The 26,518-nt window shown below is 51.2% G+C and overlaps 1 protein-coding gene across 1 annotated transcript in view; it reads left to right on the top strand.

Annotated features, from left to right (window-relative positions):
• The first annotated feature begins 2,821 nt into the window (after nucleotides 1-2,821).
• The window catches only part of MYO1D (myosin ID), a 140,698-nt gene continuing 117,001 nt past the window's right edge, over nucleotides 2,822-26,518 (top strand). Inside the window, exon 1 of the mRNA XM_050334749.1 lies at nucleotides 2,822-3,052. Within this exon, the coding sequence (XP_050190706.1) occupies nucleotides 2,958-3,052 (95 nt within the window). The 5' untranslated portion in view covers nucleotides 2,822-2,957. The remainder of the gene's footprint in view (nucleotides 3,053-26,518) is intronic.

Raw genomic sequence — 26,518 nt, 5'->3', positions numbered from 1 at the left:
CTCAGGCCCAGCAAGGAGACTGTTAAACAATGTCAATCAACACTTTATTTACCAAAACCACATTAAAATACTCCAACGACTGTGCCGTCCCGGCTCAGGATCCCGGAGGAGCCTTGCAGAGCTCGTGCAGCAGCACCACTTTCATGGCCAGCAGCACCTCCCGGTGTCCGGGGCGGCTCCTGTGGCTGCTGTGGGACAGCCTGGCAGCCTCCAGTGCCACCTCCCCGAGGAGCCCCGGGCTGCCCAGCCCAGCCAGCGCAGAGACCACCCAGCAGGAATCTCCAGAGGACCACGTCTGTGGGGAGAGCAACCAACGGCATCAGCACAGCTCGAGGAGCCACTGGCACAACCCCAGCCCCAGCCACCACAGCTTCAGTCTGGAATCATGGAACGATTCAGGTTGGAAAAGCTCTCTAAGATTGGCAAATCCAACCATTCCCCCAGCATTGCCAAGGCCACCCCTCACCCACATCCCCCAGTGCCACATCCACGGGTCTTTTCAACACCTCCAGGGGTGGGGACTCCACCACTGCCCTGGGCAGCCAGAGAAGAGTCCCAGACTCCCCAGCTGAGCCCAACACAGCATCCAGGCTTGGATCCAGGGGTGGCCAAGCTGAGCTGGGGAAGCAGGAGATGGCAGCCCAGCCCAGCCAAGATTACCTGGTTCAGGAGCTTGTGCATGTAGGCAGAATAAGCCACCTTCTTCTTCTTCTGCCTGTGGGGCCGGAGGCAGAGGAGGCTCTGCCAGGCACATCCATCTGCTGCCTTCACCCTCAGAGGCTCAGGAAGGGCAGAGGGTCCTGGTTCCATCCCTGCTGCCCACACACAGTGCTGGGGTGACACTCAGCTGTGGATCCAACACCTCTGCCAAGGGGGAACAGAGGAAGGGCTGAACATTCTGCTGCCCTCACATCCCCCCCACCTCACCCTGCTCTCCCCAGGGCACTCATTGGCATCACACAAATGAGGCACTTGCAGTAACACCAGAACCAGCCAGCATGGTCCAGAAACAAGACCTAAAAACATCCTCCATGGAGCCAAATACACCAGAAAACAAAGTGCAAATAGAGAATTTTAGGGAATTTAGAAGTGGGGAATTCTTTTTCCTTCCCAGCTCACCTTTGAGAGCTCCTCCAGCCTCGTCCTCCTCCAGGAACAGGGAGGGAAGGGGGATCTGCTGCCTGTAAATAGGGAGGGAGCTCATTGCTTTCAGCTGGGGCTGCAGCCATCGGGGCCCACCCAGAGCCCGAGCTGAGCTCAGCTGGTTGGAGGTGCTGACAGAGCCAAAGTTGGGGCTGCATTCACTGGGGAGTTGGGGTCACTGATCCTGGGGGGTCCCTTCCCACTCTGGGAGCTGCAGGGATTGGGGTGGGACAGGGATGGCCACACCACCTCACACCTGCACCCCCATCTCCTGCACCCAAACCAGCCATTCTTGCCCAAAATGTTCTCTGGGGTGAATCTGACCCTGCTCCCAGGTCCCCCCTGCCCCAGTGCCCTAATTAGTATCATTAATGTAATTAGCTGGTTCTGGGTGGTGCCGGGGTGTTCCTGGGGGACTTTTCATGTGCTTTATTCTGCATTAATTTGGGGGTTCAGTAAGTGCCACAGTGAGCAGGGTCTGGGGGGGCACCTAGGGGTGCTGGGGCAGTGACTGACCCTGCCTGTGGGGTCCTGGAGTGGGCAATTCCCTTTTCCCTGGATCCCTGTCCCATCCCGCCCTTTTCCCTGGATCCCTGTCCCCCATCCCTTCCTTTTCCCTGGATCCCTGTCCCATCCCTCCCTTTTCCCTGGATCCCTGTCCCATCCCTCCCTTTTCCCTGGATCCCTGTCCCCATCCCATCCCTTTTCCCTGGATCCTTATCCCATCCCTTTTCCCTGTCCCCTATTCCATCCCTTTTCCCTGGATCCCTGTCCCCTATCCCATCCCTTTTCCTGGATCCCTGTCCCATCCCTCCCTTTTCCCTGGATCCCTATCCCATCCCTTTTCCCTGGATCCCTATCCCATCCCTTTTCCCTGGATCCCTGTTCCCCATCCCATCCCTTTTCCCTGGATCCCTGTCCCCTATCCCATCCCTTTTCCCTGGATCCCGCCCATCCCTTTTCCCTGTCCCATATCCCATCCCTTTTCCCTGTCCCCTATCCCATCCCTTTTCCCTGGATCCCTGTCTCCCATCCCTTTTCCCTATCCCCTATTCCATCCCTTTTCCCTGGATCCCTGTCCCCCACCCCATCCCTTTTCCCTGTCCCCTATCCCATCCCTTTTCCCTGGATCCCATCCCTTTTCCCTGTCCCCTATCCCATCCCTTTTCCCTGGATCCCATCCCTTTTCCCTGGATCCCTGTCCCCTATCCCATCCCTTTTCCCTGGATCTCTATCCCATCCCTTTTCCCTGTCCCTGTCCATCCTCCTGGATCCCATCCCTTTTCCCTGTCCCCATCCCATCCCTTTTCCCTGGATCCCCTATCCCATCCCTTTTCCCTGGATCCCTATCCCATCCCTTTTCCCTGTCCCCTATCCCATCCCTTTTCCCTGGATCCCTGTCTCCCATCCCTTTTCCCTGTCCCCTATCCCATCCCTTTTCCCTGTCCCATCCCTTTTCCCTGTCCCCTATCCCATCCCTGTCCCATCCCATCCCTTTTCCCTGTCCCCTATCCCATCCCTGTCCCCCCCGCTGTCTCCGCCAGGGGGCGCTCCCGTCGCGCTCGGCCCGGGCGGGGCCGGGGGGGGCAGTGCCGTGTTCGGCCGCCAGGGGGCGCTGAGCGCGGGGCCGGCCCCGCCCCCCCCGCAGGTGACACCCCCAGCCCCCCCCGGGCGGGGAGCGGCGGGAGCGGCGTCCGAAGCGCTCTTGAACCGCACTGAAACCCGCACTGAACCCGCTCCTAGAGCCCTCCGAAACCGCCTGTCCCGGCACTGTCTCCTCGCCGCTCTCCCCCCGGACGTGCCCCGCGGCCGCCATGGCGGAGCAGGAGAGCCTGGAGTTCGGCAAAGCCGACTTCGTGCTGATGGACGCGGTGACCATGCCCGAGTTCATGGCCAACCTGCGGCTGCGGTGAGTGCGGGGCGTCACGGGCTTATCCCGGGGGCTTGAGGGTCAGGGGGTGAAGCCGCTCCGGAGGGCACCGAGCAAATCCCCACGGGACTGTGGATTTTGCCGTGGAATGGGAGAGCCGGGTGGGTGCGCAGGGAGCACCGAGCCTTGCTCTGTCATCGCCCTGCAGACCTGCCCCGTGTCCCCCTCTCCACACCCACCTGCCCCGTGGAATCGGGGAATGGTTTAGGGGCGAAGGCATCCTGAGGACTTCACTTTTAAACTCTACGTTGTCGGTCTTTCCCTATATCCCAGAGTCATGGAATGGTTTGGGTGGGAAGGAGCCCTAAAGTCATCCCGTTCCACGCTCTGCCACGGGCAGGGATGCCTTCCAGCATCCCAGCCTGGCCTTGGACACCTCCAGGGATGGGGCAGCCACAGCTTCCCTGGACAACCTGCCCCACTCCCCTCTCCAAGGTTTCTCGCCTGTACTGATGCCCTGTAAAGTTACTTTGAAAAAAAAAAAAAAAAAACAAAAAACAAACAAAAAAGAGCAATAAAAGTCTCCAAGTCCAAGGTTGCTCCATCCTGGACTCGTGAGTTAACATTTCCTCATCTTTATGGTTTTATTTCCCCTGTGGATGCGGTGGGTGCTGGGAAGATCCACGTTTTCCTGGCTGTTCCCTTTGGGAAGTGCCGCTCAATCCTGGGCAGCGCTGGCGGAGCGCGGCCAGGGGGACCCCAAGGCTGCCTTTCACTTTCCGCTATAAAACATTCATGGCAGCTGTTCCCGAGATAAACTCTCGTGCCCCTGCCTGTGCAAGGATTTGAGGATTGCCGGAGGGAAGAGTTGGGGGATGAAAACGTGATTTACTGGCTGTGTCCCCCAGGCTTCACTGCCTGTCCCCTGGAATCTGGGAATGGTTGGAATCAATGACCTGTGGGGTCTGTGTTGCTGTTGGACACACCTGAGAGTGGCTTTGGCAGTACCCAAGGGAGGAGAGAGGGTTTAAACTCCCTCAGCAGGCTTAAAACTTCTGAGGAAAGAGAAAATTAAGCTTTTTTGGACAATTGCAATGAAATCTGCAGGTTTCCCGCTGAGTGCTGGGGAATCTTTGTGCCCCACGGATGGCCCCGTGTCCTGCAGGGCCAGGGCTGGCATCCTGTGAGCTGTAATAACACCCAGAATACTTCATGCTGGTTTTCTTTCATATTTGGGATTTCTGTTTGGGCAGAGAGGGCGTTTGTACTTGAACACCACGAGAAATGCAGTGAGGAGGGTTGAGCTTTGAACGTGAGGCAGTGCCAGATTTAAATTCATTTTGCAGTGCCTCCAGAAGTGTAACTCAGTTGTTGGTTTGGGCACTCTGTGGCATTCTAATCGTGTTAGAAAGGGCTCCTGCTAATTTCCTGTAATTAGCAGGAAACTTTGCGTGTCACAGTTTGTTCCTGGGGTTTTGTTCTTTAGTTAATGTGTAATTCTCAGATGTACATTGTCATTTCCAACACAGTGAAGGATTGGAAATGGATTGTTTGATAGCTGAAAAATCAACACAGGACGTTGGTTGCCTTAAGGAGGCAACTTAATTAATTGAGAGGTGCCTGGCAGGGGCAGACTTGGCTAATTTTGGATGGAAGGATGAGTAGAACAAGAGAACAGGCCGGTGGTTCTGGATCCTGATGTGTAACTTGATTTATTTTTTTTTGTCTGTGCTGTTGCTGATTGTGCCTGAGGGTGTTGTCAGGATATCTCTGCTGTGTTTAATACACCCCTTAACTCCAGGGCCTTGGTCCCAGGAACTCAAACCCACTCAAAGCCAGGCTTGTTCCTCTGACATCAGTTCAGACTGATACACACTGAGCTCAAGGCTTGTCTGCAGTGGGACATTTGGGAAAGCTGACCTAAATTTCCCCCAAGTGTGGCTTTTCAGGGAAGTTTCCGAGCTCTGCCGAGCGTTGGGTGCTGCTGGGGCTGTGGTGGCCCCTGGGCTGCTGACCCAGCCCCACTCCTGGGGTTCTGCAGTGCTCGGGCTGCTCTGGTGACACTGCCCTGCAGAGGGCAATTAACTCTTGCTGCTGACACACCTGGGATTGTCAGAGCCCAGAGCCTGCCCTGCTCCAGGGGTGGGTGCCAGCTGTGCCCACGAGTGCCCTTTGTGCCGGTCAGGAGCTGAGCAGAGTGATTGAGCAAAGTGAGGGACGTGGTGCTGCTCCAGCATTGGGTTTGCTCCCTCTGCCCTTGGAGGGGCTCCACCCTTTTCCATAAATCCAGCTTTCTGCCAGAGCTATTTTTGCTCGGGATCACTGGCTGACCCCAGACGGGCTGTGCTGGATTCAGTTCCCAAGTGAGCCCAGCTGTGGGTGGAAGGGAGCTCATACCAGTTTGGGTGCACACGAGGATATTTCCCCCGGGGGTGTCTCCAGTGGGGAAAAAGGAGGAATGGTGAAGTTGCACTTTTCACTGGTGTGATGTTTGGATTTGGGGGTGCTGATGGTGGGCTGGGTGAGCCTGTCTGGGCCAGGGGGGTGGATGCAATGGGACTTCCTGCCTCATTTCCCAGCCCTGGTTATTTGTAGGTGTGAGTGGTGATTCAGCAGGGATATGGCAGTGCCAGTGCTTTTTCATGGCCATGCCTTAACAGCTGCTTAATGAACTGGCTCTTTCACTGGACACTCAGAACGTTACAATTTATCGTAAATAAAAGTCATCCCGTCCTTGAATTCCGTAGTTCTCAGTCCCAGAGTCTGGTTTTGATCCTTAGTCATCAGAATAATTAAAAAAAAAATTATGAAAGCAGGACTATGGGAACAGTTAGTGTGGACTCGGTAGCTTTGTTTCTTTGGAGAAACCTCCAGAGCTTTACCAGACAATTGTTTCCTGGAGGGCTTGTAAATCAGAATTGTTACAAACAGCCGAATTTGAGCAGTTTGTGCATCAGCATTTGCCTTCAGACTCACCTCTGGGGGCAGGTGCTCTGCTGCAGGAGGAGCTGGCATTTCAGTGCCAGTCAGAGGCTGTCACGTTAATTGAAAGGCTCCTCAAAACAGGGAATCTTTTCCATGTCCAGCAGCTCTCAGGTCCCTCAGTGGCAGCCAAGTATTCCCCTGTAAGGGAAGGGAGAACATCCTGCTTTGGAATTGCTAAAACTCCTCGTTTCTGTGGCTTTGACTCAACAGGACTGAGGCTGTTCCACAGCAGGTGGAGCAGGGTGGTGCTTGTGGAGCGTTGGAGGGGCTGGAGCTGCTCAGCTCTTGCAGAAATTGTGCTGTGGATGGAATTGGATGGGACCTGTGGGTAAATCCAACATCCCTAAATCCCATCTGAGGGCTCTGACAGGCAGGGGGAAAGCAGACAATTATTATTGCAGCGTCAGGGGAGCGTTTTGGGGCAGTGTCTTTGTGTTCCCAGGTCTGCCTCGTGGGCAGGTGCCACCTGACTCATCTTCTCCTGATTTCCAGCGAGTTGCTGGTTTTTCATCAGCACCCTGATGATGTGCAAATGCCCTCCTGGGAACACAACAGATGCCGTGTCACTGGTAGGAAAAGACTCAAGGATGCGTGAAAGAAAGGCAGTGAGAGCACCTGGTGATGTGTAATGGTTGTAAAATTAATTCTGGGTTGTTTTCCATGTTTGTTTTTTTTTTTTTAACTAGTTGCAGCATGAAACCCCGTGGGGAGGGCTGCAGTTGCTGCTCAGATGGTTCCTGGTCATCCCAGCCCACCTGAGCCTGAGGACGTGGTGCAAAGAGCTGTGGTTTGATAGTCCTTGCACTTGTCTCCCCGCACATGTGGTGATTTTGTGGCCTCTTCCAGCAGCACTTCATAAAAACACAGTTAAAAAGGTGGTTTTTCTCCTGTTCCTCAAGTATTTTATAGCACAAGCTTCAGCATTTTCAAATTAATCATGGAAACACAGAACGTGCTGAGCTGGAAGGGACCCATCAGGATCCAACAGAGTCCAACACCTGGCCCTGCACAGGACACCCCAACAGATCTGAATTCCTATTTACTGCAGACACTTTTGAAAAAAGACTGATAATATTTTATTTTTTTTTTAATGATCTTTGGCATCAGGAATCTGTCCTGAAGATCTGGTTGTCCTCTGAGAATGTCCTGTGAGCGTTTGCTGTGCTGGGGACGTGGGTTGGAGCCCTTGGAAAAGGAGTTGTAGCAAACTTTGAGACAGGGAGCTGAGCTTTAAAAATGGAAGTTGTGCTGGCAGAGCTTTGGCTTCAGGTGAGGTGGTGAACTGGATTTGATCCCAGCAGAGGAAATACTGGGTGAAAGCCTGGTTGCATTTGTGCTCATGCTAATGAAATATTCACGCTTCATAAACGAGCCTTTTTATGCCTCTAAGTCATTTGGATTCCCTCATTTTAAATAGTTAGGAATGTTTTAATTGCTCGTGTGGCGTGGAATTAAAGAGCTGCTGGGAAGAGTCTGTTTTCCCCCCTCCAGGGAGAGGGGACCTGCCTTCTGTGGGTGCTGCAGGACACTTCTTGGGCCAGTGGAGTCCCATCAGCTCTTCCTGGCTGCTTCTGAGCTGCTCAGCTTGCAGGGAGCTGTCTCGTGTCAGGATTTGGAATGAATGGAATGAAAATTCCCCCTGGGCTGTCAAAATTCGACTTACGAGAGCTTGGCCGGGGCCCAGCTCGGCCTTCAGGGATGGAAGAGGCCCATTGATCTCGCTTGGAAAGCAAATCCCAACTGGACAAGCAGCACAGGGAGGCTCCAGGCCGGCTTCCCAACTCCACAGGGTGATTCCTGACAGCATTCCCATGATCCAAGCTTTGAATGAGGGGATGGCCAGCCTGGCGTTGGTTTGGCCTCTGTGTGTGCTGAGTTGAAGTGATTTCAGTGGATCTTCTGCCCTCCCTGCCTGGTAAAGCCTCCTCAGATTGGGGTTTTACAGGAGGCTTTTTGTAGCAGGTGGGTGGGGTTTGGTGGCTCCCAATTTTAGCACAGGGGCGTTGAATAACAGATGAGCTCGGATTTATGAATGGGATCAGTCTTGCAGGGGGCCCCTGCACCTCCAAACTCTCCCCTCTCTGCTGGTCCTGCCTCCCAGCTGAGGCTGAGCTGTGTTTCTGCTCCTTGTCAGAGCACAGATAACAAGGTTTTATTGTAGCTGGGAAGGGGCATTCGTGTCCCGAGGCATCAGGTGTGAAGGAAGGGCCCGACAGAATCGGTTCTGTAACCAGAACTGCTGTGAAGCAGCTCAAAAGGAGACCCTCCTTATTGCATCTCTTTAAAATAAGCTGGTGTTTCCTGCTGTTTGCACAAAGCATATCTGCAAACAGTCAGCTGGTAGTTTAGGAATTCCTCAGCAGCCTTTTTCACAGTCAGTGATGTTGGAAAAGACCTCTGAGACCATCGAGCCCACCCTGTGCCCCATCCCCACCTTGTCCCCCAGCCCAGAGCACTGAGTGCCACAGCCAGGCCTGCCTTGGACACCTCCAGGGGTGGGGACTCCAAACCTCCCTGGGCAGCCCCTTCCAGTGTCTGACCACCCTTTCCAGGAAGAAATTCCTCCTGATGTCCAACCTGCCCCTCCCCTGGCACAGCTGGAGGCCGTTCCCTCTCCTCCTGTCCCTGTTCCCTGGGAGCAGAGCCCGACCCCCCACTCCTGTCAGGGATTGCAGAGCCAGAAGGTTCCCCCTGAGCCTCCTTTTCTCCAGGCTGAGCCCCCCCAGCTCCCTCAGCTGCTCCTGCTGCTCCAGCCCCTTCCCAGCTCCGTTCCCTTCCCTGCACACACTCCAGTCCCTCAATGTCCTTCTTGTCCTGAGGGGCCCAGAACTGGACACGCTCAAGGTGTCCCTCAGCAGTGGCAGCACAGGGGGACAGTCACTGCCCCAGTCCTTGCCCTCATCTCGTCTCTTCTCTGCAGTTATTCTGCACGTTCTGTGAAGTGCTGTGGGTCCTGAAGCTCCTCAGAGCAGGCACTGCATCTCTCTGGGAAGCTGCTGAGTGCAGCCCTGTTCTGATTTTTGACTCCCACCCCTGTGAGGTGGCTGGTGTAACCTGCATGGTCTTAACTGAAGGAATTTATCATCTCCTCCAGCTCAAGGTTGACTTTAAGATCTGCCCAACTCTTACAGTAAACATTAGCTAATGTTTCCAGTGGGTCTCGTGGTCTCCTTTAGTCAAGAGTCCTTTATATTGACTTCTGTTGCCAAAATCTGCCTCTTCAGGTGGCTTTGCTGACCTATCACTCACCAACCCCTTGCATTTCTTTGACTCCTTGCATTTCTTCTGGGCTGAACAAGCTTTTACTCTCCCTGAACGTTTCCCCTTTAGTCATATTTACTGGAATTCCTTTAGAGATGCAGATCTCTCTCAGTATTTGGCTGTTACATCATCCCTCTCCTTTCTGCATCCCTGGGTCATGGTGACATCTTTTTATGGAATGAAGACATCCTGAGGGGTGGGAGAAGGACGCAGATGCCACACAGGTTTGCCTGGAAGCGTGAAACGAGGGGGCTGTGGTGGCAAATGCTCATTTCCAGCTCTCTGAAGCAGAAATATAATTTGTAAAGAAGATTTGGGTTCCTTTCAGGGCTTTTTTGGTTGGATCTGATGAGGTGTCATCTCCCACTGCTGTTGATGTTTGTGTCTGTTAGGCCGGGAGGAGAAGCAGGTGTTCCTTGTGGTGCTTTCATGTGCTAAAAGATTTGTCTGTGAGTCTTTGGGAATGAAAAGGGGGCATTAGATGGACTTAACTTGTTTGAAAATACCTTTTAAATTCACATCTAAGCTAAGTGTGTTCCTGAGATAAGCTGTGTCTTTTGCCAGGAATGAGGTTTTTCTGGTCCCTGGGGTTATTGCAGAGTTTTCCTCTCCCTGCCCCTGTGGGAGCAACACCCAGAGCAGTTCCTTTGGGTGGTGTTTTAGATGGAGGACAGATCCTGTCCTGCACAGATACAGCCCAGCTGAGGTGGGAGAAGAGGGATGTCATGTAAAGTTATTGATGATAAGCCAGGGGACCCAACCCTGCCATCACTGATGGTCCTGCAGTGCTCAACTTCTCAGGCTCACCGGCAGAACTGTGACCAGTGCTGGGGCACCACAAGCCTGGTCATGCTCTGACTCCTGACACCCCTGCCCAACGTTCCCCCTTGCTGCTGACGTGCCCTCAGCTCTCCCAACAGCAGAGGAGTCCTCTCAGATCTTGGTGCTGCTGATGTCTCCAGCCTTTCCCACCTGGAATTCCCTTGGGCTGGAGTGAGGGAGCTCTTCTGGACAGCTCCCCTGTTCCACCAGCACCGTCTGACTTGGTCCTCTCTGGGCCTTGGCACTCAAAGCCAGGTGTTGTTGTTTCCCCTGTGGTGTGTCAGGCCCAACCTCAGCCACACACAGAGCCCAGTCCTGCCCTGATTTTTGTGCTCATTCCTTGTCCTGTGCCTTGACAAACCCCCCTTTTCCCACAGAGCTTGGTCAGAGTTATCTGCAGGGGTTGGTTTTGCTCTCGGTGTTATCTCCTTCACCCATCTCCTTGCCTCCCTCCTGTTCCACCTCTTATCTCCCACCAGTGTTTATCAGTTCCTCCCTCAGCACTGATCTGTACCATGTCTGTCTGAGAACCTCCTGACCAGCATTCCCTGCTTTTCCCTGGATTGCTCCCTTTGGCATGGAAGGAACTCCATCTAAATTTCAGCACAGACACTGCCCCCTCCCCCCATGTCTGAGCGATGGAGCCCACACAGGCTGTGCCACGGGAGGAGGTTTGGTGTGCTGTGACCCTGCTTATCCTGTTCATCTGCTCAGGCAGTTTCCTGGCTCCACTCTGGATCTGCTGGAGTTGGTGTTCCAGGGTCTGGACAGAGCCTGGCCCGATGTTATCCTGGCTGAGGTGGTTCAGGTAGACGTCCGATGACATTATCTTCACCTGCTCCTGTTTAAGGTTGATGTGACGTTAATTTGGGGAGCCTGAAGGCTCGTTACATCTTCCTGGGAAATACAAGCTGGAGACTCGTGGCAGGACTCTGCAGTATGTGGGTTATGAGGAGCTGCAAGGGCTGAACGTGCAGTTCAGGGTGGTGGGGCTGAGTCCATCTCCAAACACGGTGTTCACGTCTGTACTCTTGCACATGCAGTCCTGCACTTTTATTCCCATCAAGCCAACTCGAGCTGTGTTTCACTGGAAAGTCTCTTTGTTCTTGGGGCTCCTGGTGGGGTTTTCAGTCCTGTTCTGATGTAGGGCAGGTGTTGCTGCTCCTCAGGTGAATTGTGCCCTGAGGCACCAGCTGAAGCTTTCTGGAAAGGTTCCCTTTTCCTCTCTGGCTCCCAGGCCCATCACTGCCTTCATGGTTTCCCTGGGTTTTATTTGTGGTGCCCAGGACAAGCTCCCAGTAAGGAAACTCAAGGAATTTGCTGCCTCCTCCTGCCCAGGGAGCCAAAAAATCCAGTGTGACAACCCCAGTGGATGTGAAAACCTTCACACCACAACCAACCTTTCGCTGCAGGCATTGCCGAGGTGTTTACACTAAAACTGCTGCTGCTGCTCTTCAAATTGCTCGAGTGCAGCTAAATCGGTTGTTTTGTTTACAAGGGGGAATGATAAAGGAAACTTCACCTTCAAAGGAAAGCTTGACGGCCTCTCTTTCCCCTGCACTGTTTAGAAAGCGACTGGATGTGGATTTATGAACTTCCCAGGCTGGAAACGGTGCCTTCCACTCCTTCTTAAAACCAGCTTTGTGTGCTGTTCCCTGAGCCTGGGTGTGAAGACCTGGGAGGGAATGAAAACAGGCTCAGAGAGCTGTAAATTCAATTTAGGCCCCTAGAAAAATCCCAGGGCGCTCCTGAGCTCCGGAGTCTCCAAGTGAACTTGCCCCTGGCTCACTGCAGGGAAGATCCTCTCCTGTTTGCCTCTCCAACCGTTGGAAAGACACTTTGCTCTGCTTTTCCTTGTGCTTGCAGGGACAGAACTACCCTGGAATTCTCCTAAAGCTGGATGTAAACACCTCCCTGGAACAGTAGCTGTTAAACTGTGTTGAAAAGTGCTTAGCAATGGCAAAAAAATGTTATTTCCGAAAGGATCTCTGTAGCGCTGAGGGTTTTTTAGGGTTTTTTTGGGTTTGGTGTTTTTTGGGTTTTTTGTTGGTTTTTTTTTTGCAAATGAAAGTCCAAATTTACCACAAAAATGTCCCTGTAACCTCCTATAATTCAAAACATATTCCTTGTTTTCCAAAGCACAGGCAAATTACCAGGGAGCAGTTCTAAAATAAGACTGAGGTTGGATGGATGACTTTGTGGACAGTGCTGCCTGATAATAAATGTTTCCTTTTTTGAGTCCTGCCTGTGTTGCAGTCAGAAAACTTTGCTTTATATGGTGTGGGTGCTGACCTGTTTCAGGTGAGGAGGACACGAAGCCTCAGCACAGAAAAAGGAGTGTATTCCTCTCCCTTCCCCCCATAAATGTAACATTTATGTCTCCAGCAAAACAAACAATGGGAATCTTGTCTTGGTTTGTTTCTTAACTTTGTTTTTTGGGCCGTGCTGCCACATCCTGGCCTTCAAGGATGCAGACATTCCTGAGCTAGACATCTCCAGCCTCTGGCAGCTGCTGCTCTGGCTCTGTCTTGGTTAGAGGCAACTTAAACCCCTCTGAGGAGATGCCAAGGAAAAGTCGATCCGTGTAAAGCTTTTTAAACCTGGGGGCTGGACTGGAGAGGAAACACAAGGAAAGCCGAACAATTTTGAAATTATTGGGGAATATCTGGCTTAATTTTTTCCGATCAGTTGATAGAAAACATGTTTTCCATTAAGTACTTCGAGTTTCGGAGACTTAAAAGTTGGGGGGGGGGCTGCTTTTTAATGTCAGGATGAGTCTTGTTTTTTAAGCAGCACATCTTGGCCTCCTGGTTCCATGTTGGGAGCTGTCACCCCATTCCTGTGAGCAGTGGGAGGGGTGGCAGTGCCACGGTCGGGAGAAGTTTGGAAGCCCAGAGGACACCGTGGTGGACACCCCTCTTTTGAAAGATGCCACGAGTGTCATCCCCATCACGCCGGGAACGAGCAGCGATGGGAACTGCAGGTTTTCATTCACCCACGTTATTTTTTTAGTGATTGTTTCACTGATTTTTTTTTTCCTCCCCTGCTTTTCTGGGTCGTTGATCCCCTCGTGGAGGAGCCAAGGTGGCACCTGCTGCTCCCTGTGTGAACAATTAGAGCTTTGGAGCAGGAACATCTTCCCTGCCCATCTCTCCGAGGGGATGATGGGGTTTGGGGGGCTCAGCTCCCCCATCACAGGCTGTGATTGACTTCAGGGGCCAACCAACTCTTGTCAGTCTTCTCCCAGGAATTCTTTTCCATAGGATTAACTGGCCCTTCAGCTGCTTTGCTGAGTGCAGTGAGCAGCCCCTGTGCAAACAAACAGCTCGGGGGGATTTCTTTCACTTGTCTCAGTGTTTTCTTGTTCAGCCTGGGAGCAGCGAACCTCTCCTGTTGCAAACTCTGCAGCTGAATCGTGAGAACTGTGGAATCGGGTCGTTATCATTTAAAATGTTGATACATTTTAACCTTCTGCCTTTCCTGCCTTGCCCTTTTATCTGGGAAAAAATTAACAGAAGTTAAAATGCAGTAAACTTGGTGGCTTTTGAAGAAGTTCTGTAACACCTTGACCAAACAAAAGCACCGATTTGCTGAGGTTGCTTTTACTAATATATATATTTAAAACAATAAATCACAGGATGGACCAAGGAACAGGTTCTTACAGAAAGGCTGCCTTGGTGGGTGGCAGGTTTATGTTGTACCAGGGATATGGGAATTTTGCTGCCTTTTTGAAGGCTCCTCCACACCTGTATGTGGTTATGTGTCAGGAATCCTGTGCTAATAGAACATTTTCCCATCACTTGTGCAGTACCAGAGGCTTTTTCCACCTCAAGTGCCAAACTCTGATGAGCAGGGTAAGCCCCAGAACCAAACTGGGAATGTTTCCAGGGGGAAAACACCCCCTGAATCCCCAGCCTTTTCATATGGAGAGGTGTTGGCTTGTCTTGTTCGGGCCAAACGAGCAACCAGTGTTTATCCTGATGAGGGATTTGGTGTGGGAGCTGATGGCACTGGTGGGCAGATCCCAAATCATTTGCTGTGTGGGAAAACTGCCCCGTTGTGCCCCACCCATCTGGTCATCCACATGGAGAGTGGGAGCCTTTGGTTCCCTCCCCGGGGGATGGAGTGCAAGGGATACTTTGCAAACCAAAAGTTTCTGTCTCCAAAGACAGGGATTTCTTTGTGTTTTGACCTGGGTTTTGATACTCTTTGTGCACTCCAGTGCTATGAGTGCCAAATAGTCCCTTTTTTTCTTTTTTTTTTTTTTATCATGGGGAGGAAATAATGTGAAAAAACATCCCATCCCATATCAGGTACAAACCTTCCATCTGTCCACGAGGACACTCAGTCTGTGAGGGAGCAGCACTGACAGGATCAACCATTCCCTGCTTTTGTGTTCTGCTTTCTGACACTTTAAGCCTTTGGGATATTCTGTGGTTGTTTCAAACTTCCCAGTGATGAAAGCTAAAAAAAAAACCCTCTTAATAAGGGTGAAGATGGTTCTATTCTTTTCACTCAAGGGGGGTGTATTTTAATAAAACAACAATAGTTACCATGATACCCGTGGAATGAATCACAAGTGCCAGTGGTGAAATTCATCTCCCAGACTTGTGTTTCCCTCCCTGCTCCATCCCCTTGGGTTGTCTGGGATTAACTTGTCCTGCTGTGGAGTTTTCACACCAAGGATTTTGCCTTTGGGTTTGCACTTTTCACTCAGAGTGGGAGAGTTGGGAGTAGTTTCCACTGTCACAGAAATGTTGAGTGATGGTTTTGCAGGAACACAAGACCTGAGAGATACTGGGAGGGATCTTCTTGCCCTTGGGGGCTTTCAGGTGCTGCTCTTAATGCTTGGGAACTGATTTGGCTGAAAAAAAAAAAAAAAAAAAAAAGGATCTTTTCCTTCTCTGCTCCAGATCCCAAAGTGCCTTCCAGGGTGGGAACTGGAGGCACAAGGTGATGCTGGGGGGTCCTGGGAGTCCTTGTTCATCAGGTGACAGATCTCCTTCCCTCTTTTCTGAGCTTATTTATCATAGAACTGTAGAATGTTGAGGGATTGGAGGGGACCTTAAAATTCATCCAGTGCCACCCCTGCCACGGGCAGGGACACCTCCCTCTAGCCCAGGTTGCTCAAGGCCTCATCCAACCTGGCCTTGGACACTCCCAGGGATCCAGGGGCAGCCACAGCTTCTCTGGGAAATCCAATCCATCCCAGGGAAAGATTTCTCCCTAATATCTAAGTAATTTCCCCTCTTTCAATTTGTACCCATTACTCCTTGGCCAGTCACTACAGTTCCTAACAAATGGTCCCACTCTGGCCTCCCTTGAGCGCCTTCAGATCCTGTGAGGTCTCCACACAACCTTCCCTTGTCCAGGTTGAATCCAAGCCCGTGCCTTGGATCTTCCTTGCTTGATTTGCCTTGAAGTGCACCACAGAGAAGTTGCAATAGCAATAATAAACCACTCCCTATTCAGTAGGTACCATCTCCTGGTCTTGGCGTGACTTTCTTACCAAGTGTAATTTGGGGCCTCGTGAAAACTTTTATTTGTTAGATCATACTTGTGAAGGTGCTGCAGGAGATTATTCTTCTAATTCCAAATACAACCAGCCTGTGATCTTAGCATTTGCTTTAAAATTGCCCAGGTGGTAATTAACTCCCTGACAAATTTGGCCAACACTGGTGGAAATGTTGGGTAGGTGGCTTTTTTTTTGTTATGGCCTTTGTTCCTTCTTTTCTCTGCACAGATATGACTGTGCTGGGCAGCAGTTTGGGATTTCCTCCAGAGGTGACTCATGTTTGCCAGCTCCACGTGGGCCAAAAACAGGCCAGGCCCTTACAGTGTGTGTTATTTGGGCTACCTGATATTTTATCCCTGGTAGCCTGGATTGGTGAACTTGCCTTTTTCCCCCCCGTTTATCCACCCAAAGACAAACCCCCCAGGTGAGGGTGGAGTGTGACTCCAGTCTGGTTCTGCTGCTCCCCTGCCCTCCCACCTCACCGGGAGTGGAACTTGCTCAAGCTCATCCCTGAGAAAGCAATCCCAGGTTATTCCTGCCCCTTGGCTGGTTTCTGTGGACCTGGGACTGCGCGGCCCGTGGGAGTCCTGCTGGTTAATTAGCACTAATTTCCTAGATAGCCGCGGCTAATCTGCATTGGGATGGTGGTTTCGCTGTTGCTGCAGCGAGGAGGAGCTGCTGGGGGGCGGCTGAACCGCCGGGATTTGCGTTTCTCAGGGGCTCGGGAGCTGCTGGGATGGGCAGGAGAGAACTGAGGGCAAACACTCCCGGTGTCTGCGCTGTGGGTTCCCATCGGATCAGGCGTGGGAAGCAGGACCCCAGCTACAAACACTGCCCCCTCTTCTGAGAGCATCATCCTGGGGTGTCCAGAGGGGAGGGAAAGGTTCCCACTGTTTATCCAGAGCAGGATCATCCCGGCAGAGGGTTCATCACCCGTCTGGAGTGGCAGCTTCAAACACAGCTGCGAGGAACCCGAACACACGACTTGAATACACGTTAAAAAGATTTGGAATTGCCATTTTTTCCCCTGCTCAGGGCACTCTTTTCCCGTTCTTTTCTGCTCCCCAGCATTTTGTTGCTGAGATCTTTGTCCTCTGGTGCCTTGTAAACAGTTTGTTTGGGGCCAGCAGCGGCTGCTTTGCTGTGTGTGTGTCACAGGTGTTCAAAGAACCGCCTCAGAAATGAGTGACAAGGTTAAATGGGAGCCGGTTGTTGTCTCCACTTATGGATTCCATGAGTGCAGTTAAACGCTGGGATGTAAACAAAGCCTGTGCTCTCTCTATTTCCAGGATGAAATTATCCTTCTTTGACAGAGTTGCTTCCTAATATTTACAGATCCAGCTTCCTGAAAGGAGATCGCTATCAATGCTTTAGTGCCACGGTGGGGGGCAGGGGTGACCCGCAGGAAACCTAAACGGCTTCATTCCAAATTCAAATTTCTTGTGTGGAAACAGGAATTAACTCTTTGGGCTTGGAAATGTTTGGGGGCTGGATCCCGGGTGGTGGATGCAAGGGGGTGGTGTCAGGGGCATGGAGCCAGGGAGAGATGCGCTCCATCCTTGGAAGCTCCCGCTCCTTGTGCTTCCCTTCCCCTCTCCCCTTCCCCTCTCCCCTTCCCTCTCCCTTCCCTCTCCCCTCCTCCCCTTCCCCTCTCCCTTCCCCTCTCCCCTTCCCCTCTCCCCTTCCCCTCTCCCCTTCCCCTCTCCCTCCTCTCCCCTTCCCCCTCTCCCCTCTCCTTCCCCTCTCCCCTCCCCTCTCCCTCTCCCTCTCCTCCCTTCCCCTCTCCCTTCCCCTCTCCCCTTCCCCTCTCTCCCTTCCCCTCTCCCCCCTCTCCCTCCCCACAGCTGGGGGGTTGTGCCAGCCCTTGTGTAACGTCCTGCAGCAGCGGCAGAACCGGCTCCAGCACAGCCTGGCTCTGGGACACCCCCGGTGCGGTGCTGATTAATCGGGGAAGCATTTTAGCAGCCTGAAAGGGCAGTGAGTTTGTCTTGGCAGGTGGAGGCCGACAGAGCCACCGCTGCCCCGGAGCGCTGGGGAGTTCAGATCGCCTTTCATCTGCCACACAGAGCTCTCTCCTGCCTCAGACTTTTAGCACAGCAGCGACTTCGGGGTTGACATGCCCTGTTCTTACAGGTCTTCAGGTCAGAAGCTGGAGTGACCTTTCTCCACTGAAGGTGTCTTCTCGCTCCAGAAAGCGCGGAGCAGGTACCTGTGGATGAGTCATGGAATGTCCCTCAGCACTGACGTGGTGGCAGCTCCAGCTTTGTCCTGGGGTTGGCCTTCCCAAACCACATGAGCTGGCACTGGAGATACCCCCGGATATCCTGCAGGAGACCGGGCAGGGTGAGGTCATGTACCAGCCTGCCAGACCGAATTCTTCAAATGTTCTTCTCATAATCTTTCTGGAGGTGATTAAGCAACTGAGCTCATCTGAGAGGTTTCTTTAAGAGTGTCATGGATTAAGATTGGGGAGTTTTTAGGTTTAGTGAGACAATAACACCTTTAAAAGACCCTCGAGAAGTGAGTGATAAGGGAGGATTTATTACTCTGGTAGTTTTAGTAACACTCAATCTGTGAATTATTTTTGCTTCAAAAGCTCCAGATGCTCAGCACCTCTACCTCTGTGTTATATTTTGACCAGGAATTTAGTTTTGCCTCTAGGAGTAGGTTCCTGGCCTTCTCTCTTTTTTTCAATCTCCTTGTTGGCCAACACAAGTTTCGTTGGTGCATCCACGAATTTCATGGCAGCTTGTTAGTTTCACTGAGGCAGAAAGCACTTACCTGAACCTAAATTTTACATGCTCTAGAAAACTTTCAGCCTCTGTCTCAGAGTGTAGTGGTTAGGTAGGGCTAAAAATGACTTTATATCATGTTATTGCCTGAGGTCTGAGATGTCTGTGGGCTGCAGGCCCGGGGCCAGCACTGGCTTTGGTTATGGTGGTGGTGTGAATTCTTTCTTTACAGCAGAAAGGGTAAATGTGTGTTGTTTGTCTGTGCTCAAGTAAAGGTAGTCAGCAGGCAGGGAACTGCACAGCCACTGCAGGCTGGGAGCTGGTGTTTGCCTTTAAAAAACCTCCCAGCACAGATTTGAGACAGTCCATCAGACGGGTTGCTAGTCTGGCAGGATGTAATTCCATTTTCCTGAGTAGTTTGATTTCCTTTTGGCCTGCCTTGTGCTCCAGCTCGTCACTGGGCCTGTGCTGAATTGATGTTGACTCCAAGGTACTTTTCTCAGTAATTCAAGCGAAGGATATTTGTGAAAAGATGATGATTTGCTTTTATCTGGGGTAAATGCAGCCTATCAAGACAACTTGTAAATGCTGAACCTGTAGGGCCCATCTGTACATCATTTTCCACGTCCCATTTTATGGCTGCATGTGCTGCTTGCAGTTCCTGGTGCAGAGAACCAGCTGGCAGACGCTGCTCCTTGTTTTTTAATAAGCTGTGAAGGCACAACACCCGTCTGACACAGCCCAGAGAGTGCTGTGGCTTAAGAGTTTATTGAGTTTACTTAAAATCTTAAAGGGCCTCTCATTTAAGGCACGTTGATTTCCCTCAGAAAGCTTTTGTTAGTTTGGCCACGGGCCATATTATGTAAGATATAATTATTTGGCCTCCAAGTGGTGATTTTAGCGAGGAAACAGTTCAAAGCTTGGGGTGGGACACAGGTGGGGTGTGTCCAGAGAGCCACAGGTTCCTTTGGTGCCTATGTCACAACAAGAGCTGGGTCTCATCCCCCTGCAGGTGCCGGTGACTGCCCTGAGTGCCACGAGGAGGCAGGAAAACAGAAAACAACCAGGAAGAACTCCTGGTTTCATGTTTTCCTGGGTGGTGTTGCCTTGTTGATAAACTCCAAGAGCCGGTGTGGGCTCCCCTGAGCAGGGGCAGGTTTTGGGTGGCTTTGCCTGGGATGGGATGGGGTCCCACCTGCCACCAGAGCCATGGGCATGTCTAGTTGTGCTGGCTCAGTGGCCACAGCTGAGGTGTTTTTAAACCTTTTTTGCTGGTATTGAAAAGAACTCTTAGGAACCTCCTTAAATTCCCTTTTTCTACTTAATTTTCCTTGTGGTTTTCTTTTCTTTCCTGCCCTAGCTGGAGTCAGGGCAGTCTGGAATAACGTGTGTGGAACCACCAGTTTTCCTCTGAGATGACCTTTAAGCCTTGTGTTGGTTGCATTTCCATTTAGGGAATCCTTCAGCTGTTTGATATTATTGGGGAGAGGGGGGAGGCTCAGATAGAATCAGAATTTTCAGAGTGTTTGTTTTTTGATAGTAAATTGCCTTCTGGGGTGTCCTCCAAAAGTTCACGCTGCAAATGCCACGAACGGGGCTGCTCTCAGAGGTGGCAGCAGCAGCTCCTGGGGTGAGGAGCTCTGTGGGACAGAGAGGGGACATCCTAAGCACAGTGACGGTGTCCTGCTCATGCACTGCTCAGCTCCACCAGGGCAGGAGAGGAAAGATCTGGCACTGAAAGTGTTCCCTGTTCCCTGAATTATGCTGGAGACCCAGGATTTCTCAAGATCCTGGAGACATGTGAAGTTCTGCAGAAAACTGTGCCTTAGTGCAGCACCAGGGGAGGCTCTGGGGTCATTCTGTCCCTCCTCCTCACACACCCAGCGCTGGGACAGCAAGAGCTTGGTTGTACCAGGAGCTTCTCAATACCTTTGTGAATGTCTGGAGCTTCTCAGCCCGAAGATAAAACAGGGAGTGTTGCCAGCAGGGCAGGAATTAACTTGCTGAAAGTGCTTTTCCTGTCTTAAGCTTTTATGACCCTTCATGGTGGCATCAGCTGTCGGCTTGGGAAAGGTCAGATTAGTGTTATGTGGTCAAAATACCTGTCATATATTTACTACTGATTTACCAGGGGGTAAACCAGGGGATGGACTGCTGACAGACCACCTTGGACAGACTGGCTGAGGGGTTGATTTTCAAAGCTTTTACTGGCCTGGCACAGACTTGTGTTGCTATGGGGAAGGTGCAGGTCTTTGTGCTGGAGGGTTTTGTGGCCCACAAGTCACTGCAATGGTTTTATTGTACCCATTTCCCTCCTTACCTGCACAGGGTGCTTGTTCCCTTCACATCCTGCTTTTTGATGGGATCGTGGCCTGCAGTGCCAGCTGTGAGGAGGCAGGGCTGGAAGGGCAGCTCCTGTCAGACCTTCCTGTCTGGAACAGGCTCTTGTTTGGATGGCTCCCCGAATCATCTGTCAATAGCTGAAATACCACCTTGATCCCAGAGCGGGTGGTGCTGCCAGAAATGCCTCTCGCTGCTTCCCTGTCCCAGATAACAACCTGTCCCTGCTCACTCTGTGATGGCAACACTGGCACAGAGCTGCCTTTTGGGTGGACTTCTCTCTTCCCTGCCACCAGTTGTGATGTGAAGACAGTTGTGTCCAGCCATTTCCCCTCTGTTTTTTATCTTTTAATTAAGCTTGGGTACAATGTGAGGGAGAGAGAGGGGCATGGGGGGGAAGGGCATGACCAATCCCAGGGTTCAAGAAGCAGCAATAAAGGTGCCATTGTAAATGAGCAGTGGCTTGTGAGGGGCTGCAATCTGCTCATGTGGGTTACTGGGTTGATAGCACTGCTTTACTAGCGGCTCTTTAGTCTGTTTAGATATTCTGACAGTCCTTTCAGTCTGACCGTGAGGAATTGCTCCCTTGTGACTTCGGGATTATTTTCCAGGTCACTTTAGCAGTTGCAGAACCCGTCTAATAACACTGAGCTGCTGTTTCTGGTCGAACTGTGACGAGCCACCCCAGTAATTGCAGTTGTTGATGTAATTGTCGGCCAACAAGCTGTAATTTGCAGTTGGGCCCCACTGCTCGGGCCAAGGCGGTGCTGCAGTTTATAAGCTTTTAAAATACTGCTGCCTTTGTTTTGTTGCACTCTTGCCGGTGTATCTGATCAGCCTGGGATGAAACCCTCCCACGTGCCTTTGCCTTGTAATTACACATTTACAAACAATCGATGCCGTGGGGAAAGTGCAGCAGGAGCTTCAACAACCAGGCCAGACACCTGGGTGCAGTTGTTCATGTCCCATGGGGTGTGTGAGGTGTGTGGTGGGTGGTGTATTTATTAGCAGTATTTATTAGTATTTATTAGGGTGTTTTGCAGCCCTTTTGTCACGGGGTGGGGTTGGTTTGCCCTGCAGGGGCTGCTGGAAGCAGAAGGAAGGAGTGTGTCTGTCACAGGGCTTTGGAGACAAGTGTTACACAGCCAGTCTCAAAAAGTGGAGCTTAGTTATGTATTCTCTGAGATCTCTTTGGGAACAGAGCTCGAGCAGGTGGGCAGGGAGGACCTCAGGAGCAAACCAGGAATGTGAGCCCAGGCCAGCAAGAACTGATCAAAAAGGATCCCAAATTCCCGAGAGTCTCCCCGGTTCATCAGTTTTGTGCTGTGTTACATTTACAGTGCTCGAAACTGAAATGATGCTTTACTTTTTTTGGGCGTTTGCACCCTCCTCTCTCCCCGCTCACTGAGGAGGATGAGGGGCCTAAAAAGCCAGGCAGCCAAGCAGCAGCGAGTTAATGTTTAGTTATGGCAGTATCTGGTTTATTTCTTGCACATTTCATCCTCAGCTGCCCCGAGTGGCCGGTGTAGTTGCAGATTAACCACCCCATTCCAGAGGTGCACATGAGCCCCGTTCAGAGGCAGCAGGTCCTGGCAGAGCAGCCCCAGGGTGGGCTGGGAGAACGTTTTCCTGCGGCTTCCAGGAGTTGGATCCCTGTTCTCCTCAGCCTGTGCAGCTCCAGGCATTGAATCTGCAGAGCTGAAGGTGGCTCCACAGAGTGGAGCACACAAAGCTTTGGCCTTTTGCACCCTATTCACCCCGGGGAAGAAGCTTCAGAGATGTAGCAGGAGGTGATTCCCACTTCTGCAACGTGGGCACCACACACCACCACCACCAGCTGGTGGTGGTATGATTGATTTATACAGTCAGTGGAAACCTGGTCAGTGCAGTCAGTGATGAATCAACCCCAAAATTTCACCTGCCTGTGTATAAGTATCCAGTGGAAGGTGAGTTCAGTGGCAGGGCTGGAGCTGGGAATGCAGTGACCTGGCAGAGGTTTGGCATGCAGGGCTACTCAAATGGAGAAGATGTAAGCTGGCCTTACACTCAGGTGCCCTGTGGGAGCAGGGTGTGGGCTGTTGAGAGCTCGGGGAGTGTGCACAGACCTGTTGAGGAAGATCCCTATCCCAGGACTGGTGCAGGGCTGGTGAAACCTCTGCCTGGGCAGGAGCTGGTGAGGACACCGGGCTTGGGAAGGGCTCAGCATCCCCTGGAACAGCAATCACGAAGCTGAGATGGCTTTTGTGACAGTGCAGGACTCACATCAGCGCTGGCCGGCTGGGGGAGGTGCTGCTGCTCCCGGAGGAGCTGAATCCGGATGGATGGAAAGCACTTCCACAGAACGCTGAGCCATCCCTTTGCAGCTGAGTAATGGGCTGTGAACGGCCAGGGAATGGATCAGCGCTGAGGGTGAGGAGAGGACACTGCACCCTCTGTGTGACACCCTCAGCCAGCAGCTAGAGGACATTCACGAGGCACAGGGATGCTGTGGGTGCAGAGCAGTCAGGAGAGACAAGGAAATGGTGCTGTGACTTCATAAAATACAAGCCGGCTTTTGTTTTAACAACTGTAAACAGGTTTGTGCCTCTGTATTGAACACAGGATAAATTAGAAGAAGTGGAGGTGGCACGAGTGGTTTGGGGAGGGCAGTAAATCGAGTTTGACTTGATAAACTGAAAGTGGTAATAAATCCCCGAACTTGAGCTGATGGAATTACACTGGGTGTGTTACCTCCTCTCCCCCAGCCTTCCTTCTCTCTCTGCTCCTCCTCACTCCCCATAACCCCACCACAAAAAGGGGGAAGAGGAAGAATTTAAGGACTAACTGGTGAAGCAGCAGAGGGTGGCAGAGGGGAGATGGGTTGCCCGGGTGGGGATGTTTGTCAGAACACGCTGATCCTGCAGAGGCCATGCAGGAATCCTCCATCCTTGGCTGGTGGGGTTCTATTGTTCTCTTCTCCAGAGCTGGATGAGCCACAGCCCAGCTAGGAAATATTTTCAGGGTCCTCTTCAAGTGGTGTTAAACTGTTTTGGATCCCTGCTCTGTCTTGCCTGAGGTTACATCAACAGAGCTGGGCTGAGGGAAGGGTTTTTCTTGTATCAGGTTACTGGACAGTTGAGGAGGGTTTTTGCAGGGCCCATTTCCTAGAACCGTTGGCATTTCCAGTGCTGAGCTGTGATTCTTTCAAGGCTGAGACACAAATTTCACCCCAAAGCTGGAGCCTGAGAGAGGAGTAGAAGAGATAATTAGCTGAGTTTTATCTCCTCTGCCCTGGGACCTTGAGAGAAGTGCAGATAGGTGATAAAAACTCCCCATAACAGCATAATTACCTGTGCAGCTTATCAAAGCTGCTGATTTTCTAGAGGTAGGAGCATTTCCTTAGCTGTTGGTGTGACTCTGTACTCCAGTTAAAGGCCAAAGAGTGGTGCTTAAGATGAGTGTAGATATGAAGTGTCAAATTCCTTTGTTCTCCTCCTCAAAGGACAGAGATGTGAGCAGGAAATAACTAAGCTTTATTTCTTTTCCTGTAAGGCTCCTTTGAATATATTTAGGAGGTAAAGAGTCATTTCATAAATGCATTCCGCTCTCCTTTTGACAAAACCAGGATTTGTAGTCGTTTTGTTGGCACTGCATGAAAGGGCTGTGGCTGAAACTCTTGAACCCTTGTCCTTATCTGCAAGTCCATCAGACCATGTCATTGTAGCCAAAGCTGTAGATGAATTTTCTGACTGGATTGTGGAAGTGACCTGTTTTATTCCTGGGGTTCAGTGAGAAGAGCAGGTCAGAAGGGTGTGTGCAGTACTTGCTGGGAGGAGCCTGGTGTGAGTATAAACCTTAGAATACACATATGTATGAAAAATATGGAATCATGGAATCACAGAATGGTTTGGGTTGGAAGAGATCTTAAAGCCCATCCAGTGCCACCCCCTGCCATGGGCAGGGACACCTTCCACCAGCCCAGGTTGCTCCAAGCGCCGTCCAACCTGGCCTTGGACACTTCCAGGGATCCAGGGGCAGCCACAGCTTCTCTGGGCAGCCTGTGCCAGGGCCTGCCCACCCTCCCAGGGAAGGATTCCTTCCCAGCATCCCATCTAAACCTTCAGCTTGAGGCCAGGACGATATTAAATAAAAAGAACATGAAAATACTCTACTCCTTGAGGATTTGGAGGAGTGCAGAGAGCTGTGTAGTCGAGACTGTTGCATCCCAATATATTAAATACCTGAAATGCAGAGAATAAGGGTTGTGTGTGTTGTTTGAATTCTTCCATTACCATCCCTGAACAGAATTTCTGTAGTGAACCAGAGGTTGCTCCGGGGTGAGGGTTTGCAGCTTTGCTGCTCGTGGATAACCTGATGCCATGATGGATGTGCTGGTGCAGGAGGGTTGGCAGTTGTATTCCACTGTGAATTCCCAGCAGACAGCGAAATGTATGGATTGCCAGTGCTTTCCAACTGACAGAGTCAAGCACTTGGATGAACTTGAAGCATTCCTTGTTTTCAGAAGTCCTTGGAAAACTGGCAGTTGACCCATTCCCCTCATTTGCTGCTCCCTGAGGGAGTGATCAGGGAGCTGACAGGGAACATCACTAAGTCTATTACTAATTATGATTACTAATTAAGTATTTTATAATAATTAATAATTAGATTATTCAAAGTGCATGAGGATGGATGAAATATCCACTCATCTCTTCTGCAGCTTGGAAGGGGAACACAAACCACTCGACTTTAGAAAAGCATAGACAAATAACGTGTTTTCCATCTAACAGATGATTTTATATGTCATTTTAAACTGCCAGCTTGTGACTGCCAGACTTGTTGATTCCATGTGTTTCTCTGTGTCTCATGGCAGCAGTTCAGTGAGAGTTTATCAGCTGGTTGCTCAGGGGAGAGAGGGAGACTCACATAGCTGTGTTTGGAGGAGGATGTGTCAGCTCTGAGCTGTTAATTAACCTGATTTCTAAAAAAAAAATTTAATCAAAATAAAGCTGATAGTGGAATTAATTGGAAAACCTGTGCTGCTCGTGTTGGAAATACCGGTGATGTTGAGCCATTCCTTGGGGAGTCAGAGCTGGGAGTGGTGGGTGGGGGAACTGGGGATGTCCCAGCACTGCCCCTGGGCTGGGGCAGCTGCTCTGCCACTGGTGACAAACTCAGTGTGATCAGCCTGGAAAGGAGCAGCACTTTTGCTCTGTGCTGCTGCTTCTCAGTGTCTGCCAAAGCCAAGAGCATTCACTTAACACCACTCCAGGCTAAATCAGTGCTTTCTGTAAATAATTAGTGGCTGGAAACTTCATTATTCAACTTTTCTAGTGAACACTGTTCACTCTGACCATGAGGCTGTCACTAACTAAGGCTCATTCCCTGACAAATGATACTTCACTGAGGTAAGAGCCTGCCTGAATCCTTGGGCTGATGTGTCATTTAAAAGATCCTGTTCTAAATAATTTCACAGGGCTCTGAATTCCACTGGCCTAGAATTAAAAATTCAGTGGTGTGGTCGGAGTCAGCTCCGCTTGTGGCAGATGAGTTGTAGATATTTTTCGGCTTATCTGCATGCAGGTTCTGTCTTGAGTGGTATTTGTGCTGCCTCACATTATGATTATTTGAATGGTCTTTCAGCTTCCGAGCGGGAGCTGTGTGACAGAATAAAAAATGTGAGGGAAGTAAAGGAGCACAATCTTTCCGGCGATAATTCGGGACGACAGAGCCAGCAGCGTGTAAATCAAGCGATCTGTTTTACTCATCAAACCTCCTAAGTCCTTTTCCATCCTGCTGATGTTCCCCTGCTATCACTGTGGACACTTGGCATTTGGGAAGGGGCTCCTGCTGCGGTGGGTGATGGAGGCAGCG

The sequence above is a fragment of the Myiozetetes cayanensis genome, unplaced genomic scaffold, assembly GCF_022539395.1.
Source record: "Myiozetetes cayanensis isolate MyiCay16 unplaced genomic scaffold, myiCay2020 scf58, whole genome shotgun sequence".
NCBI lineage: Eukaryota > Metazoa > Chordata > Aves > Passeriformes > Tyrannidae > Myiozetetes > Myiozetetes cayanensis.
The sequence above is the reverse complement of the archived record's forward strand: the minus strand, read 5'-3'. Positions and strand labels throughout refer to the sequence as shown.